The 17,264-nt window shown below is 43.6% G+C and overlaps 1 protein-coding gene across 2 annotated transcripts in view; it reads right to left on the bottom strand.

The window, feature by feature from the left end:
• Positions 1-17,264, bottom strand: part of LOC139413899 (semaphorin-3D-like) — a 145,182-nt gene that overhangs the window by 25,101 nt on the left and 102,817 nt on the right. For both annotated transcript variants that reach the window (XM_071161742.1, XM_071161743.1), the window contains exons 6-10: positions 13,692-13,785; positions 12,217-12,345; positions 11,445-11,587; positions 9,973-10,087; positions 9,631-9,700 (exon numbers count right to left, since the gene is read on the bottom strand). In XM_071161742.1, coding sequence (XP_071017843.1) covers positions 9,631-9,700; positions 9,973-10,087; positions 11,445-11,587; positions 12,217-12,345; positions 13,692-13,785 — 551 coding nt within the window. The remainder of the gene's footprint in view (positions 1-9,630; positions 9,701-9,972; positions 10,088-11,444; positions 11,588-12,216; positions 12,346-13,691; positions 13,786-17,264) is intronic.

Here is a 17,264-nt window from a genome sequence, read left to right as displayed (position 1 = left end):
ACTGACAGCGTTTAAAGCAACATTAAATATTTTTTAAATCTGTTCATATACACACCCAGGAAGAATAAGAATATTTTTTATATTTTCTGACAAGCGAGCACTTAGATTTGGTCATTTTGTAAATTCATGTACTGTCTGGGAATTACGTACAGTAAGGCATTTGTTAAATTTCTATAGCAACAACATTTGTCATTTTCCTAATTGATAGACACCGCAGTAAATGAAACCTAGTAAAAAACATCTGTCTTTTCCAGGGCCGGCATGGAATGCAGACCGTTGAGCCATAGCCAATCAGAACTACAGCCTATATGCAACACGGGCCTGCCATCGTTCCGTTTCAACTGGACCGCGTGTTTACAGGAAGTAAACAACAGCACGACTTTAGATCACTAGAACTCATTTACCAAAATGCACAAAAATACACCTGAATGGATTTCTGAAAATATGTAAAACACCACAGGAGTCCTCTTACATTTGGGAACTTTTACAATCCTATTGATCAAACAACCATGAAAAGTTAGGCTCTCTCTCCCATAGTTGCCTAAGCGCATCAACAACAACAAGATCAACAACTAATGTTAGCCAGAGTGAGATGAGCTCAAATCTAACGAGGGAACAGTAGATAAACCCTCTCAAACTTTTTCCAGTAGCCTGCTCATCCTTCTGTAGCTTGCCTGCCAAAGCGTGCTTGTCCCAACCCATGTTTTGATAACTGAATGGGAACGTGCCTGCCTGCCTGCCAAATACATTTCTGTCACACCCTGATCTGTTTCACCTGTCCTTGTGATTGTCTCCACCCCCTCCAGGTGTCGTTTGTTTTCCCCAGTGTATTTATCCCTGTGTTTCCTGTCTCTGTGTATTTATCCCTGTGTTTCCTGTCTCTCTGTGCCAGTGTATTTATCCCTGTGTTTCCTGTCTCTCTGTGCCAGTGTATTTATCCCTGTGTTTCCTGTCTCTCTGTGCCAGTGTATTTATCCCTGTGTTTCCTGTCTCTCTGTGCCAGTGTATTTATCCCTGTGTTTCCTGTCTCTCTGTGCCAGTGTATTTATCCCTGTGTTTCCTGTCTCTCTGTACCAGTGTATTTATCCCTGTGTTTCCTGTCTCTCTGTGCCAGTGTATTTATCCCTGTGTTTCCTGTCTCTCTGTGCCAGTGTATTTATCCCTGTGTTTCCTGTCTCTCTGTGCCAGTGTATTTATCCCTGTGTTTCCTGTCTCTCTGTACCAGTGTATTTATCCCTGTGTTTTCCTGTCTCTCTGTACCAGTGTATTTATCCCTGTGTTTTCTGTCTCTCTGTACCAGTGTATTTATCCCTGTGTTTCCTGTCTCTCTGTGCCAGTGTATTTATCCCTGTGTTTCCTGTCTCTCTGTGCCAGTGTATTTATCCCTGTGTTTCCTGTCTCTTTGTGCCAGTGTATTTATCCCTGTGTTTCCTGTCTCTATGTAACAGTGTAACAGTGTATCCCTGTGTTTCCTGTCTCTCTGTGCCAGTTCTTCTTGTATGTTCAAGTCAACCAGCGTGTTTTCCTGTACTCATGATTCTATTCTCTTTTTGCTAGTCCTTCCGGGTTTGACCCTTGCCTGTTTTCTGGACTTTGTACCCGCCTGACTGACCATTCTGCCTGCCTTGACCTCGAGCCTGTCTGCCACTCTGTACCCGCCTGCCTTGACCTCGAGCCTGTCTGCCACTCTGTACCTCCTGGACTCTGTACCCACCTGTCTGCCTTGACCTCGAGCCTATCTGCCACTCTGTACCCGCCTGCCTGCCTTGACCTCGAGCCTGTCTGCCACTCTGTACCTCCTGGACTCTGAACTGGTTTAGACCTTCTGCCTGTCCACCACCCTTCTCTTGCCTTACCCTAATGGATTGTTAATAAACATATTGGACTCTAACCATCTGCATCTTGGCCTCGCCTTATAATTTCATTGACAACTAATAGATATGCTAACTGTGGATAACAGTCGTTTTAAGTTTAGCATAGCTAGCAAAGCGTTTCACATTTCTTGCTAGCTAACCAAGTGACACCTGCAACTCTAGCTGTGTAGCCCCTGATAAACGATATGAGGGGAAATATTCAGTCACTCCCCCACTTATCCAATGACATGACATCCCAGGGGTGTCAAACACAATCAGCACACGGGCTGTATTGAAAAACAACAATGAATTTGCAGGCCAGACAGCCTATTAGTTTTTACAACAACAACAAAAAACATGCAACTGCGACCAAAACTGGCCAAATATGGTTCTTTATAATGTAAATAATAATAATAATAATAATGTAAATAGTACATAGTATTTTAACATATTAAAACAAAAGAAGAGAAACAGTATTTGTCCAGCCTTTGCTGCTATGCTTGCAGATATAATGCGATCCTAATCAACAGGTATTTAATAATTCCAAATAACAAAAACGTTAGCTATAGGTTGTTGTAACATTTCAACTTAAAACATGTTCTGCCTTTTTTTGTTGTTGCACGGCATGGGTCACTGGTGTGGTTGAATATAGTATTACTGTATGGGTCACTGGTGTGGTTGAATATAGTATTACTGTATGGATCACTGGTGTGGTTGAATACAGTATTACTGTATGGGTCACTGGTGTGGTTGAATACAGTATTACTGTATGGATCACTGGTGTGGTTGAATACAGTATTACTGTATGGGTCACTGGTGTGGTTGACTACAGTATTACTGTATGGGTCACTGGTGTGGTTGACTACAGTATTACTGTATGGGTCACTGGTGTGGTTGACTACAGTATTACTGTATGGGTCACTGGTGTGGTTGACTACAGTATTACTGTATGGGTCACTGGTGTGGTTGAATACAGTATTACTGTATGGATCACTGGTGTGGTTGACTACAGTATTACTGTATGGGTCACTGGTGTGGTTGAATACAGTATTACTGTATGGATCACTGGTGTGGTTGACTACAGTATTACTGTATGGGTCACTGGTGTGGTTGACTACAGTATTACTGTATGGGTCACTGGTGTGGTTGACTACAGTATTACTGTATGGGTCACTGGTGTGGTTGACTACAGTATTACTGTATGGGTCACTGGTGTGGTTGAATACAGTATTACTGTATGGGTCACTGGTGTGGTTGACTACAGTATTACTGTATGGATCACTGGTGTGGTTGACTACAGTATTACTGTATGGATCACTGGTGTGGTTGACTACAGTATTACTGTATGGGTCACTGGTGTGGTTGACTATAGAATTACTGTATGGATCACTGGTGTGGTTGAATACAGTATTACTGTATGGGTCACTGGTGTGGTTGACTACAGTATTACTGTATGGGTCACTGGTGTGGTTGACTACAGTATTACTGTATGGGTCACTGGTGTGGTTGACTACAGTATTACTGTATGGATCACTGGTGTGGTTGAATACAGTATTACTGTATGGATCACTGGTGTGGTTGACTACAGTATTACTGTATGGATCACTGGTGTGGTTGAATACAGTATTACTGTATGGGTCACTGGTGTGGTTGACTACAGTATTACTGTATGGGTCACTGGTGTGGTTGAATACAGTATTACTGTATGGGTCACTGGTGTGGTTGAATACAGTATTACTGTATGGATCACTGGTGTGGTTGACTACAGTATTACTGTATGGATCACTGGTGTGGTTGAATACAGTATTACTGTATGGGTCACTGGTGTGGTTGAATACAGTATTACTGTATGGATCACTGGTGTGGTTGACTACAGTATTACTGTATGGGTCACTGGTGTGGTTGAATACAGTATTACTGTATGGGTCACTGGTGTGGTTGAATACAGTATTACTGTATGGGTCACTGGTGTGGTTGACTACAGTATTACTGTATGGGTCACTGGTGTGGTTGACTACAGTATTACTGTATGGATCACTGGTGTGGTTGACTACAGTATTACTGTATGGGTCACTGGTGTGGTTGAATACAGTATTACTGTATGGATCACTGGTGTGGTTGACTACAGTATTACTGTATGGGTCACTGGTGTGGTTGACTACAGTATTACTGTATGGGTCACTGGTGTGGTTGACTACAGTATTACTGTATGGATCACTGGTGTGGTTGACTACAGTATTACTGTATGGGTCACTGGTGTGGTTGACTACAGTATTACTGTATGGATCACTGGTGTGGTTGACTACAGTATTACTGTATGGGTCACTGGTGTGGTTGAATACAGTATTACTGTATGGGTCACTGGTGTGGTTGACTACAGTATTACTGTATGGGTCACTGGTGTGGTTGAATACAGTATTACTGTATGGGTCACTGGTGTGGTTGAATACAGTATTACTGTATGGGTCACTGGTGTGGTTGACTACATTATTACTGTATGGGTCACTGGTGTGGTTGAATACAGTATTACTGTATGGGTCACTGGTGTGGTTGAATACAGTATTACTGTATGGGTCACTGGTGTGGTTGACTACAGTATTACTGTATGGGTCACTGGTGTGGTTGACTACAGTATTACTGTATGGGTCACTGGTGTGGTTGAATACAGTATTACTGTATGGGTCACTGGTGTGGTTGAATACAGAATTACTGTATGGATCACTGGTGTGGTTGACTACAGTATTACTGTATGGGTCACTGGTGTGGTTGAATACAGTATTACTGTATGGGTCACTGGTGTGGTTGAATACAGTATTACTGTATGGATCACTGGTGTGGTTGAATACAGTATTACTGTATGGGTCACTGGTGTGGTTGACTACAGTAATACTGTATGGATCACTGGTGTGGTTGACTACAGTATTACTGTATGGGTCACTGGTGTGGTTGACTACAGTATTACTGTATGGGTCACTGGTGTGGTTGACTACAGTATTACTGTATGGGTCACTGGTGTGGTTGAATACAGTATTACTGTATGGGTCACTGGTGTGGTTGAATACAGAATTACTGTATGGATCACTGGTGTGGTTGAATATAGTATTACTGTATGGGTCACTGGTGTGGTTGACTACAGTATTATTTATTATTATTTATTTGTCGAAGGCGCCTAATACAACAAGTGTAGTGAAATGCTTACAAGCCCTTAACTAACAGTGCAGTTCAAGAAGAGTTAAGAAAATATTTAGCAAGTAGACTAAAATAAAAAGTAAAACAATAAGAATAACAACAGCGAGGCTATATACAGGGGGGCACCGGTACAGAGTCAATGTGGAGGCTATATACAGGGGGCACCGGTACAGAGTCAATGTGGAGGCTATATACAGGGGTACCGGTACAGAGTCAATGTGGAGGCTATATACAGGGGGCACCGGTACAGAGTCAATGTGGAGGCTATATACAGGGGGCACCGGTACAGAGTCAATGTGGAGGCTATATACAGGGGGGCACCGGTACAGAGTCAATGTGGAGGCTATATACAGGGGGCACCGGTACAGAGTCAATGTGGAGGCTATATACAGGGGAGTACCGGTACAGAGTCAATGTGGAGGCTATATACAGGGGAGTACCGGTACAGAGTCAATGTGGAGGCTATATACAGGGGGGCACCGGTACAGAGTCAATGTGGAGGCTATATACAGGGGGGCACCGGTACAGAGTCAATGTGGAGGCTATATACAGGGGGCACCGGTACAGAGTCAATGTGGAGGCTATATACAGGGGAGTACCGGTACAGAGTCAATGTGGAGGCTATATACAGGGGGGCACCGGTACAGAGTCAATGTGGAGGCTATATACAGGGGGGCACCGGTACAGAGTCAATGTGGAGGCTATATACAGGGGAGTACCGGTACAGAGTCAATGTGGAGGCTATATACAGGGGGGCACCGGTACAGAGTCAATGTGGAGGCTATATACAGGGGGGCACCGGTACAGAGTCAATGTGGAGGCTATATACAGGGGGGCACCGGTACAGAGTCAATCTGGAGGCTATATACAGGGGGCACCGGTACAGAGTCAATGTGGAGGCTATATACATGGGGCACCGGTACAGAGTCAATGTGGAGGCTATATACAGGGGGTACCGGTACAGAGTCAATGTGGAGGCTATATACAGGGGGCACCGGTACAGAGTCAATGTGGAGACTATATACAGGGGGCACCGGTACAGAGTCAATGTGGAGGCTATATACAGGGGGGCACAGGTACAGAGTCAATGTGGAGGCTAAATACAGGGGGGCACCGGTACAGAGTCAATGTGGAGGCTATATACAGGGGGCACCGGTACAGAGTCAATGTGGAGGCTATATACAGGGGGGCACCGGTACAGAGTCAATGTGGAGGCTATATACAGGGGGCACCGGTACAGAGTCAATGTGGAGGCTATATACAGGGGGTACCGGTACAGAGTCAATGTGGAGGCTATATACAGGGGGCACCGGTACAGAGTCAATGTGGAGGCTATATACAGGGGGCACCGGTACAGAGTCAATGTGGAGGCTATATACAGGGGGCACCGGTACAGAGTCAATGTGGAGGCTATATACAGGGGGGCACCGGTACAGAGTCAATGTGGAGGCTATATACAGGGTGTTACGGTACAGAGTCAATGTGGAGGCTATATACAGGGGGGCACCGGTACAGAGTCAATGTGGAGGCTATATACAGGGGGGCACCGGTACAGAGTCAATGTGGAGGCTATATACAGGGGGGCACTGGTACAGAGTCAATGTGGAGGCTATATACAGGGGGTACTGGTACCGAGTCAATGTGGAGGCTATATACAGGGAGTACCGGTACAGAGTCAATGTGGAGGCTATAAACAGGGGGGCACCGGTACAGAGTCAATGTGGAGGCTATATACAGGGGGGCACCGGTACAGAGTCAATGTGGAGGCTATGTACAGGGGGTACTGGTACAGAGTCAATGTGGAGGCTATATACAGGGTGTTGCGGTACAGAGTCAATGTGGAGGCTATATACAGGGGGGCACCGGTACAGAGTCAATGTGGAGGCTATATACAGGGGGGCACCGGTACAGAGTCAATGTGGAGGCTATATACAGGGGGGCACCGGTACAGAGTCAATGTGGAGGCTATATACAGGGGGCACCGGTACAGAGTCAATGTGGAGGCTATATACAGGGTGTTACGGTACAGAGTCAATGTGGAGGCTATATACAGGGTGTTACGGTACAGAGTCAATGTGGAGGCTATATACAGGGGGGGCACCGGTACAGAGTCAATGTGGAGGCTATATACAGGGGGTACCGGTATAGAGTCAATGTGGAGGCTATATACAGGGTGTTACGGTACAGAGTCAATGTGGAGGCTATGTACAGGGTGTTACCGGTACAGAGTCAATGTGGAGGCTATATACAGGGGGGCACCGGTACAGAGTCAATGTGGAGGCTATATACAGGGTGTTACGGTACAGAGTCAATGTGGAGGCTATATACAGGGTGTTACGGTACAGAGTCAATGTGGAGGCTATATACATGGGGCACCGGTACAGAGTCAATGTGGAGGCTATATACAGGGGGCACCGGTACATAGTCAATGTGGAGGCTAAATACAGGGGGCACCGGTACAGAGTCAGTGTGCAGGGGTACAGGCTAGTTGAGGTAATCTGTACATGTAGGTGGGGGTGAAGTGACTATGCATGGATAATAACTATGGACTTCGCTGTCCGTGAGACGAGAACAACATGCTCTCTCGTGTTTGTCTATAAAGCACTTCTGAATAAACAACCTTCTTATTTATCATCACTCATCAACATTATAATTATAATTCCTAAAACCATGTCTCAAGCATGGATTACACTTGAGGCCCATGTGGTTTCCACAGAGTTGGGTATGGCTGCCTTTTCCTGTTACTCTCCTTGCCTATGGAATAAGCCTGCAGACTAAACTTTAACCTGAGACTCTTGTCCCCCTGTCGCCCATTTGAAATATTTAGTGGAGGATTTGTATTTTTATATGGCTTGTAACTGTTTCTTAATCATTGTACCTAAACCGTACGTGTTAACATGTAACATGCAGGGCCCAGCTGTAAAAGAGACCCTGGCCTCAGTCTGCGTTCCTTGTTGAAATCAAGGTAGAGTAATAATAAACAGCAGGTAGCAGCAGTGTACAACAAGAGAGTAGTCTAATGTCTTGGGGGTAGAAGCTGTTGAGGAGCCTTTTGGTCCTAGACTTGGTGCTCTGTTGCGCTTGCCGTGCGGTAGCAGTTGAGGACCCTTTTGGTCCTAGACTTGGTGCTCTGGTAGCGCTTGCCTTGCGGTAGCAGTTGAGGACCCTTTTGGTCCTAGACTTGGTGCTCTGGTAGCGCTTGCCGTGCGGTAGCTGTTGAGGAGCCTTTTGGTCCTAGACTTGGTGCTCTGGTAGCGCTTGCCGTGCGGTAGCTGTTGGGTAGCCTTTTGGTCCTAGACTTGGTGCTCTGGTAGCGCTTGCCGTGCGGTAGCTGTTGGGTAGCCTTTTGGTCCTAGACTTGGTGCTTTGGTAGCGCTTGCCGTGCGGTAGCTGTTGGGTAGCCTTTTGGTCCTAGACTTGGTGCTCTGGTAGCGCTTGCCGTGCGGTAGCAGTTGAGGAGCCTTTTGGTCCTAGACTTGGTGCTCTGGTAGTGCTTGCCGTGCGGTAGCAGTTGAGGAGCCAGCCAAGGCTACTTCTCTAATGTTGCTGTGATAGGCCTACATGTTCCTCCTTTGCCTGGTGTGTCGTTGCAGGTTTAGTTTTTTGGTTATTAATTTTCAAGCGTTAAAAAACCGAAGTCAGACTGCACCATTTTAGTAACCTAGCTAGGACTGTGGCATGTGTCTGTACACTTTCCCTCTGCTGCAAGCAGCAAACCGGACAAACTAAAGCAAGTTGAATTCACTGTTGGGAGCACATCAGGCTGTAATTTGATAAAGTAGATGCATCAGCTGTTGACTGGCTAGTGTGTTCTATTCGGCCCGCGGGCCTTGTGTTTGACACGTACACTATACTATTAGCCACATTATTACTGACTCGTCATCGTTCACCTTGCTAGTTTGATTGACATTCCCTGCCTTATTTACATTTGTAAATTTTTGCTCAAAAATATTGAGTCATTGAAACATAAACAGTGCCTCCTGAATGGAACAAGATAGAGAGAGAGAGAGAGAGAGAGAGAGAGAGAGAGGGAGGAAGGGAGTCTCCTGCACCTGGCTGGGAGACAGAGTGAGAGACAAACAATGTACCAGGCCAGCTGTGATTTACCACCTGACAGCAATATGTTTTGGACTACCAAGAAATGTATTGGTGAATTATATATTCATCTGCTTTGCTTGATCTTGGTCCAGGTCGCAGTTGTAAATGAGAACTTGTTCTCAACTGGCCTACCTGGTTACATAAAGGTGAAATAAATCAAAAATCATTTTAAAAATAATGCATTGAACTACATCCATCTATTCTGCCAACAACGCCTTAGTGTACGTCATGGAACTCTGAGTCGAATATAACCTATTTTTAAAAACTCTTATAAAGCTAGTTTTGTAGCATAAACTAGGAATTTGATATTTTTTTTACTGAGATTATGATTGTTTGTTTGTATCATATCTGCAAAGTAGTTAATTAAAACACTGTCAGTTCCACTTTAAAATAAAACCAGTCATGAAATCATTGTCAGTTATTGTCATAAAATGAATCATATGAATCGTACAATAATATTTGTTGTAAAATGTTTAAAGCCCAAACTCACCTGGAGGTTGAGAAAACTCCGTAGATGACAGGGTTCTGGTCGTCTTTGGTCTCCAGAATGAAGATATCCTCTGAAATGAATCACAGTGGGGAACCACAGTCAGAGACAATTAACAAAACTAATACCTTATCATGCTAGCATAATGACCTGTACGCATTTTACCAGTACATTGTACCCCGAAACACTGGCAATCAAAAGTTAAAAAGTTACAAGCCAGAAAACCAAACCACTAAACAAACAATTCAATAATTTTCTCTTATCAAAGTCATGATAATACAAATGTAAATCTTCATTAAAAAACTATTTTTTTAAAAACATTTCAGCAGTGTAGATAAAGAGTACCGAGCTCATCAAACTGTGTGTCCAGTCCCCCAGGTCCTGGTACAGAACACACCAGACGGGCCTTGAGGAAGGTACTCCAACGATTAATCAGACTCCTCTTCCCTCCGACGTCATTCTAACGGGACACACAGAGGAGATCGGACATGAAACCAACACCTACATATCTCTCAGTACTTTTAGTCTCACTAATATCATTCAAATCGGTCACTGTAGGATGCTGTTACTGTAGGATCTGCTGTTACTGTAGGATCTGCTGTTACTGTAGGATCTGATGTTACTGTAGGATCTGCTGTTACTGTATGATCTGTTACTGTAGGATCTGCTGTTACTGTAGGATCTGTTACTGTAGGATGCTGTTACTGTAGGATGCTGTTACTGTAGTATCTGCTGTTACTGTAGTATCTGCTGTTACTGTAGGATATGCTGTTACTGTAGGATCTGCTGTTACTGTATGATCTGTTACTGTAGGATCTGCTGTTACTGTAGGATCTGTTGTTACTGTAGGACCTGTTACTGCAGGATCTGTTGTTACTGTAGGATCTGTTACTGTAGGATCTGCTGTTACTGTAGGATCTGTTACTGTAGGATCTGCTGTTACTGTAGGCTCTGCTGTTACTGTAGGATCTGCTGTTACTGTAGGATCTGCTGTTACTGTAGGATCTGCTGTTACTGTAGGATCTTCTGTTACTGTGGGATCTGCTGTTACTGTAGGATCTGCTGTTACTGTAGGATCTGCTGTTACTGTAGGATCTGCTGTTAATATAGGATCTGATGTTACTGTAGGATCTGATGTTACTGTAGGCTCTGCTGTTACTGTAGGTTCTGCTGTTACTGTAGGATCTGATGTTACTGTAGGATCTGCTGTTACTGTAAGATCTGCTGTTACTGTAGGCTCTGATGTTACTGTAGGATCTGCTGTTACTGTAGGATCTGATGTTACTGTAGGATCTGCTGTTACTGTAGACTCTGCTGTTACTGTAGGATCTGATGTTACTGTAGGATCTGATGTTACTGTACGATCTGATGTTACTGTAGGATCTGATGTTACTGTAGGATCTGCTGTTACTGTAGGATCTGCTGTTACTGTAGGATCTGATGTTACTGTAGGATCTGATGTTACTGTAGGATCTGTTACTGTAGGATCTGCTGTTACTGTAGGATCTGATGTTACTGTAGGATCTGATGTTACTGTAGGATCTGATGTTACTGTAGGATCTGATGTTACTGTAGGATCTGTTACTGTAGGATCTGCTCTTACTGTAGGATCTGCTGTTACTGTAGGATCTGCTGTTACTGTAGGATCTGCTGTTACTGTAGGATCTGATGTTACTGTAGGATCTGTTACTGTAGGATCTGCTGTTACTGTAGGATCTGATGTTACTGTAGGATCTGCTGTTACTGTAGGATCTGCTGTTACTGTAGGATCTGCTGTCAAGGCCTTCGTGAAAATATTGTAGCGAATTCCTATTTACCTTGCAGATGCGTGCCACTCTACTGTAAACCCTCTTGTCCCACTGGCTGGACTCTACAGCTGTCTCCTTTAAGAAGAAGTAAACCTTGTCATCGTCCACACTTTGTGTGTCTGGAATGGAGAAGGAACCCACAAACTCTGGCTCTGCATGGGGAGGAAATTATATCATGGTGAGGAGGATAATACAGTATACAGATGTAGGATCTTAATTTGATCACCCCTGTTGCAGGATAACTTTCCTTTTTAAACTTGTAGTGTATTTGAGGTTTAAAAAGGATTCTAAAGTTTGTGATTTCCACTTTGACATTTCAGACTTCCCCTTACGAAAAAAGTCCATTCATTCTAATCCACATAACTCACATTTTCTGTTGCTGCAGGATTATATTCCTGCTGTAACAAATTGGCTAAAATTAAGATCCTACATCGGTAGGAACCCTTTAGAACAGTCTAGAACATGATGAGTGTCTGGAATGGAAAATAAACCCACAAACTAAGGCCCTGCATGGGACAAACAAAAGATATCACGATGAGGACTCATCAACTCACTTCAGTATTGGACGTTTGTCTTAGACCTAAATGTCAAATAATGACTTGGAGTGATTTGCCTCCTCAAAATGACGACAAGATTGGCAAGAATCCCGAATTGGCTGAGTTAAGGATAACGGTTGAGGCTTGTGCCTATGACCTAGCTGAGTACGTATAATTAGGAAATCTTTTGACAACTGCCATAGAGACATTTTTGTTTTCTTTCTCTTCTGTCCTCTGCATCTCACCATTGAGCCAGTGGTCCTGGTAGGCCTCAGTGCGTATATAGTGCTGGTTGCTGCTGTGCACAGAGGTACGGAATATAGCTGCGTTGGTACCCATAAAATCCACCGATGTCCCTGCATACAAATCTCCATCTAGGGGTGAGATTGGGATGGAGTTTGGCTTAAGAAAACATACATACATACATACATACATACTGTACATACATACATACATACATACTGTACATACATACATACATACATACATACATACATACATACATACATACATACATATATACATACATATATACATACATACTGTACATACATACATACATACATACATACAGATATACATACATACATACAGATATACATACATACTGTACATACATACATACATACATACATAAATACATACAGATATACATACATACTGTACATACATACATACATACATACATACATACTGTACATACATACATAATACATACATACATACATACATACATACATACATACATACATACATACATAAATACATACATACATACATACATACATACAGATATACATACATAATGTACATACATACATACATACATACATACATACAGATATACATACATACATACATACATACATACATACATACATACATACATACATACATACATACATACATGCAGTACATACATACTGTACATACATACATACATACAGATATACATACATACATACTGTACATACATACATACATACATACATATCCATCTTCATAAGACCCTCATCAAGGTAGAGTCAGTTTAGTTGAACACATCAATCTGGCTGGTTTACAAGGCTAAGAGTAATTTGGGTCGGTTTCATTGTTTTTGAAACTATATATATTTACAGCTATACCCTTTTGGAAAAGATAATGTATTTCAAAATGTATTATTCTGAAATATGTCTGTCATATTTATTGGACAGTATATTGTTTATATAATATATATAGCCTGTGTGAATATGGAATTCAGCTAATACTTATGGATATTCAATCACATAGAGAGGTACCATAGAACTCCTAAAACGCACAGAGCAGGACCTCATTCCCAGTGGTAGCAACTAACTCTGTTGCCCCTAATTATGAACCATATGTTTTATGTACTGGGGTCTGGCGGGATTTACGTGCACTTCAAACTATGTGAGAACTAAATCATGTGGTTCTCTCCTCTAACTCCCTTCCTGGTCACACCATTTCTGGAGGCTGGAAGGGTGGGTTTGATTACCGCATCGGTCACATATTGAATATTGTGTGTCAGTCAACGTTAACAGTTCTGTAAGTCATTGTGGAGGAAATAGTCTCCTTAATGTCAATATTTTCCATATTAGCTGGATATATTACTTACCGGTGAGCCTGGTCATTCTCTTCAAATACTGAAAATATAGCACGTGTCCCTGTCAACGTTCTGTATGTCACTGCAAGGGTTTCGTATGTGGACATGTATATGACTTACCGGTGAGCCTGGCGGTGAAGGGTTCCCGTGGACTAAAGGGACATTTCCCCCGTCCAGACTCCACAGCATGGCTCTGCAGACGGAACAACGGCTCCTAGGAGACCCACAGAGAACCATAGAGATTCGATATAGTTCTATTCTACTCATGCTGTGTTCTATTTTCTGGGATATACCGTCTGAGATCATACAGCCAGTTGGGTTCTCATTTGATCGCGCAGTCAGGAATAAATATCTCTCCGGGAAGAAGAAGGGCGGGGATATGCCGACCGTATTACCTCCCAAGACAATTCTCTTCGGTTATAGTCTCAGCTGTGTGTATTCCCCCTCAAGCCGATACCATGACGGCCCTCAAAGAACTATTTGGGGAAAACACTATAGAAGTTCTATCAACACATTGACTGTAGTTCTCGCGCTGCTAAAACACTTGACTACTGCTACTCCAACTTCCGGGATGCCCTCCCAGCCCTCCAGCCCTCCATTCGGCAAATCTGACCACGACTCCATTTTGCCCCTCCCTTCCTATAGGCAGAAAGTCAAACAGGAAGTACCCGTGCTGAGGACTATTCAATGCTAGTCTGACCAATCGGAATCCACGCTTCAAGATTGTTTTGATCACGCGGACTGGGATATGTCCCGGGTAGCCTTCGAGAATAACATTAACGAATACACTGATACGGTAACTGAGTTTATCAGGAAATGTATAGGATATGTTGTACCTACTCTATTAAAAGCACTCGTGCCAAACTGAAAGCATGGTGACTGGGAATATGTTAGAATACAAACAGTATAGATATTCCCTCCGTAAGGCAATCAAACAGGCTAAACGTCAGTATAGAGACAAAGTGGAGTCGCTCAGACACGAGAGGTATGTGACAGAGTCTCCAGACAATCAGACACGAGACGTATGTGACAGGGTCTCCAGACAATCAGACACGAGACGTATGTGACAGGGTCTCCAGACAATCAGACACGAGACGTATGTGACAGGGTCTCCAGACAATCAGACACGAGACGTACGTGACAGGGTCTCCAGACAATCACGGATTACAAAGTGGAAAACCAGCCACGTCACGGACACGGACACCTTGCTTCCGGACAAGCTAAACACCTTCGCTTTGAGGACAACATAGTGCCACCGACGCAGCCCGCTACCAAGGAATGTGGGCTCTCTTTCTCCGTGGCCAACGTGAGTAAGACATTTAAGAGTGTTTAAGCTCGCGTCCTCAGAGCATGCGCAGACCAGCTGGCTGGAGTGTTTATGCACATATTCAATCTCTCCCTATGGCCACCATAGTTCCTGTGCCCAAGAAAGCAAAGGTAACTGAACTAAATGATTATTGCCCCATAGCACTCACTTCTGTCATCATGAAGTGCTTTGAGAGACTAGTCAAGGATCATATCACCTCTACCTTACCTGCCACCCTAGACCCACTCCAATTTGCTTACTGCTCCAACAGATCCACAGACGATGCAATCGCCATCGCACTGCACACTGCCCTATCCCATCTGGACAAGAGGATCACCTATGTGAGAATGCTGTTCATTGACTACAGCTCAGCATTCAACACCATAGTGCCCTCCAAGCTCATCATTAAGCTTAAGGTCCTGGGTCTGAACCCCGCCCGGTGCAACTGGGTCCTGGACTTCCTGACGGGCCGTCCCCGGGTGGTGAAGGTAGGAAACAACACCTCCACTTTACTGATCCTCAAAACTGGGGCCCGTGCTCAGCCCCCTCCTGTACTCCATGTTCACCCATGACTGCGTGGCCACGCACGCCTCCAACTTTGCAGATGACACAACAGTAGTAGGCCTGATTACCAACAATGACGAGACGGCCTACAGGGAGGAGGTGAGGGTCCTTGGAGTGTGGTGTCAGGAAAATAACCTCACACCCAACGTCAACAAAACTAAGGAGCTGATCGTGGACTTCAGGAAACAGCAGAGGGAGCACCCCCCTATCCACATAGTCGGGACCCCAGTGGAGAAGGTAGAAAGAATCAAGATCCTCGGCGTACACATCACGGACACACTGAAATGGTTCACCCACACAGACAGTGTATAATAATAAAATTTGATTTGATTTGATATGTGGATCGGTGCAGAGAATGATGTCACATCCACAATAGCATTAGCCTCCTCTACTGTAACAGAGAGCTTAGTCAGAGAGATGGAACAGAGAGTTTAGTCAGAGAGATGGAACAGAGAGTTTAGTCAGAGAGATGGAACAGAGAGTTTAGTCAGAGTTTAGTCAGAGAGATGGAACAGAGAGTTTAGTCAGAGTTTAGTCAGAGAGATGGAACAGAGAGTTTAGTCAGAGTTTAGTCAGAGAGATGGAACAGGGAGTTTAGTCAGAGTTTAGTCAGAGAGATGGAACAGAGAGTTTAGTCAGAGAGATGGAACAGAGAGTTTAGTCCGAGAGATGGATCAGAGAGTTTAGTCAGAGTTTAGTCAGAGAGATGGAACAGAGAGTTTAGTCCGAGTTTAGTCAGAGAGATGGAACAGAGAGTTTAGTCAGAGATGGAACAGGGAGTTTAGTCAGAGAGATGGAACAGAGAGTTTAGTCAGAGAGATGCCATCACAGCAGCAAGATTTGTGACCTGTTGCCACGAGAAAAGGGCAACCAGTGAAGAACACACACCATTGTAAATACAACCCATATTTATGCTTATTTATTTTATCTTGTGTCCTTTAACCATTTGTACATTGTTAAAACACTGTATATATATATATAATATGACATTTGTAATGTCTTTACTGTTTTGAAACCTCTGTATGTGTAATGTTTACTGTTAATTTTTGTTGTTTTTCACTTTATATATTCACTTTGTATGTTGTCTACCTCACTTGCTTTGGCAATGTTAACACATGTTTCCCATGCCAATAAAGCCCTTGAATTGAATTGAATTGAATTGAGATGGAACAGGGAGTTTAGTCAGAGAGATGGAACAGAGAGTTTAGTCAGAGTTTAGTCAGAGAGATGGAACAGAGTGTTTAGTCAGAGATGGAACAGGGAGTTTAGTCAGAGATGGAACAGAGAGTTTAGTCAGAGAGATGGTACAGTGAGTTTAGTCAGAGAGATGGAACAGAGAGTTTAGTCAGAGAGATGGAACAGGAAGTTTAGTCAGAGAGATGGAACAGAGAGTTTAGTCAGAGAGATGGAACAGGGAGTTTAGTCAGAGAGATGGTACAGGGAGTTTAGTCAGAGAGATGGAACAGGGAGTTTAGTCAGAGATGGAACAGGGAGTTTAGTCAGAGAGATGGTACAGGGAGTTTAGTCAGAGAGATGGTACAGAGAGTTTAGACAGAGAGATGGAACAGGGAGTTTAGTCAGATAGATGGTACAGAGAGTTTAGTCAGAGAGATGGAACAGAGAGTTTAGTCAGAGAGATGGAACAGGGAGTTTAGTCAGAGAGATGGTACAGAGAGTTTAGTCAGAGAGATGGAACAGAGAGTTTAGTCAGAGAGATGGAACAGGGAGTTTAGTCAGAGAGATGGAACAGGGAGTTTAGTCAGAGAGATGGCACAGAGAGTTTAGTCAGAGCCTCTCTCTACTGGATTATTGGCATGGGAAAC

The sequence above is a fragment of the Oncorhynchus clarkii genome, chromosome 7, assembly GCF_045791955.1.
Source record: "Oncorhynchus clarkii lewisi isolate Uvic-CL-2024 chromosome 7, UVic_Ocla_1.0, whole genome shotgun sequence".
In the NCBI taxonomy this organism is placed as follows: domain Eukaryota; kingdom Metazoa; phylum Chordata; class Actinopteri; order Salmoniformes; family Salmonidae; genus Oncorhynchus; species Oncorhynchus clarkii.
Note: the sequence above shows the minus strand (reverse complement) of the source record. Positions and strands in the feature narration are given on the sequence as shown.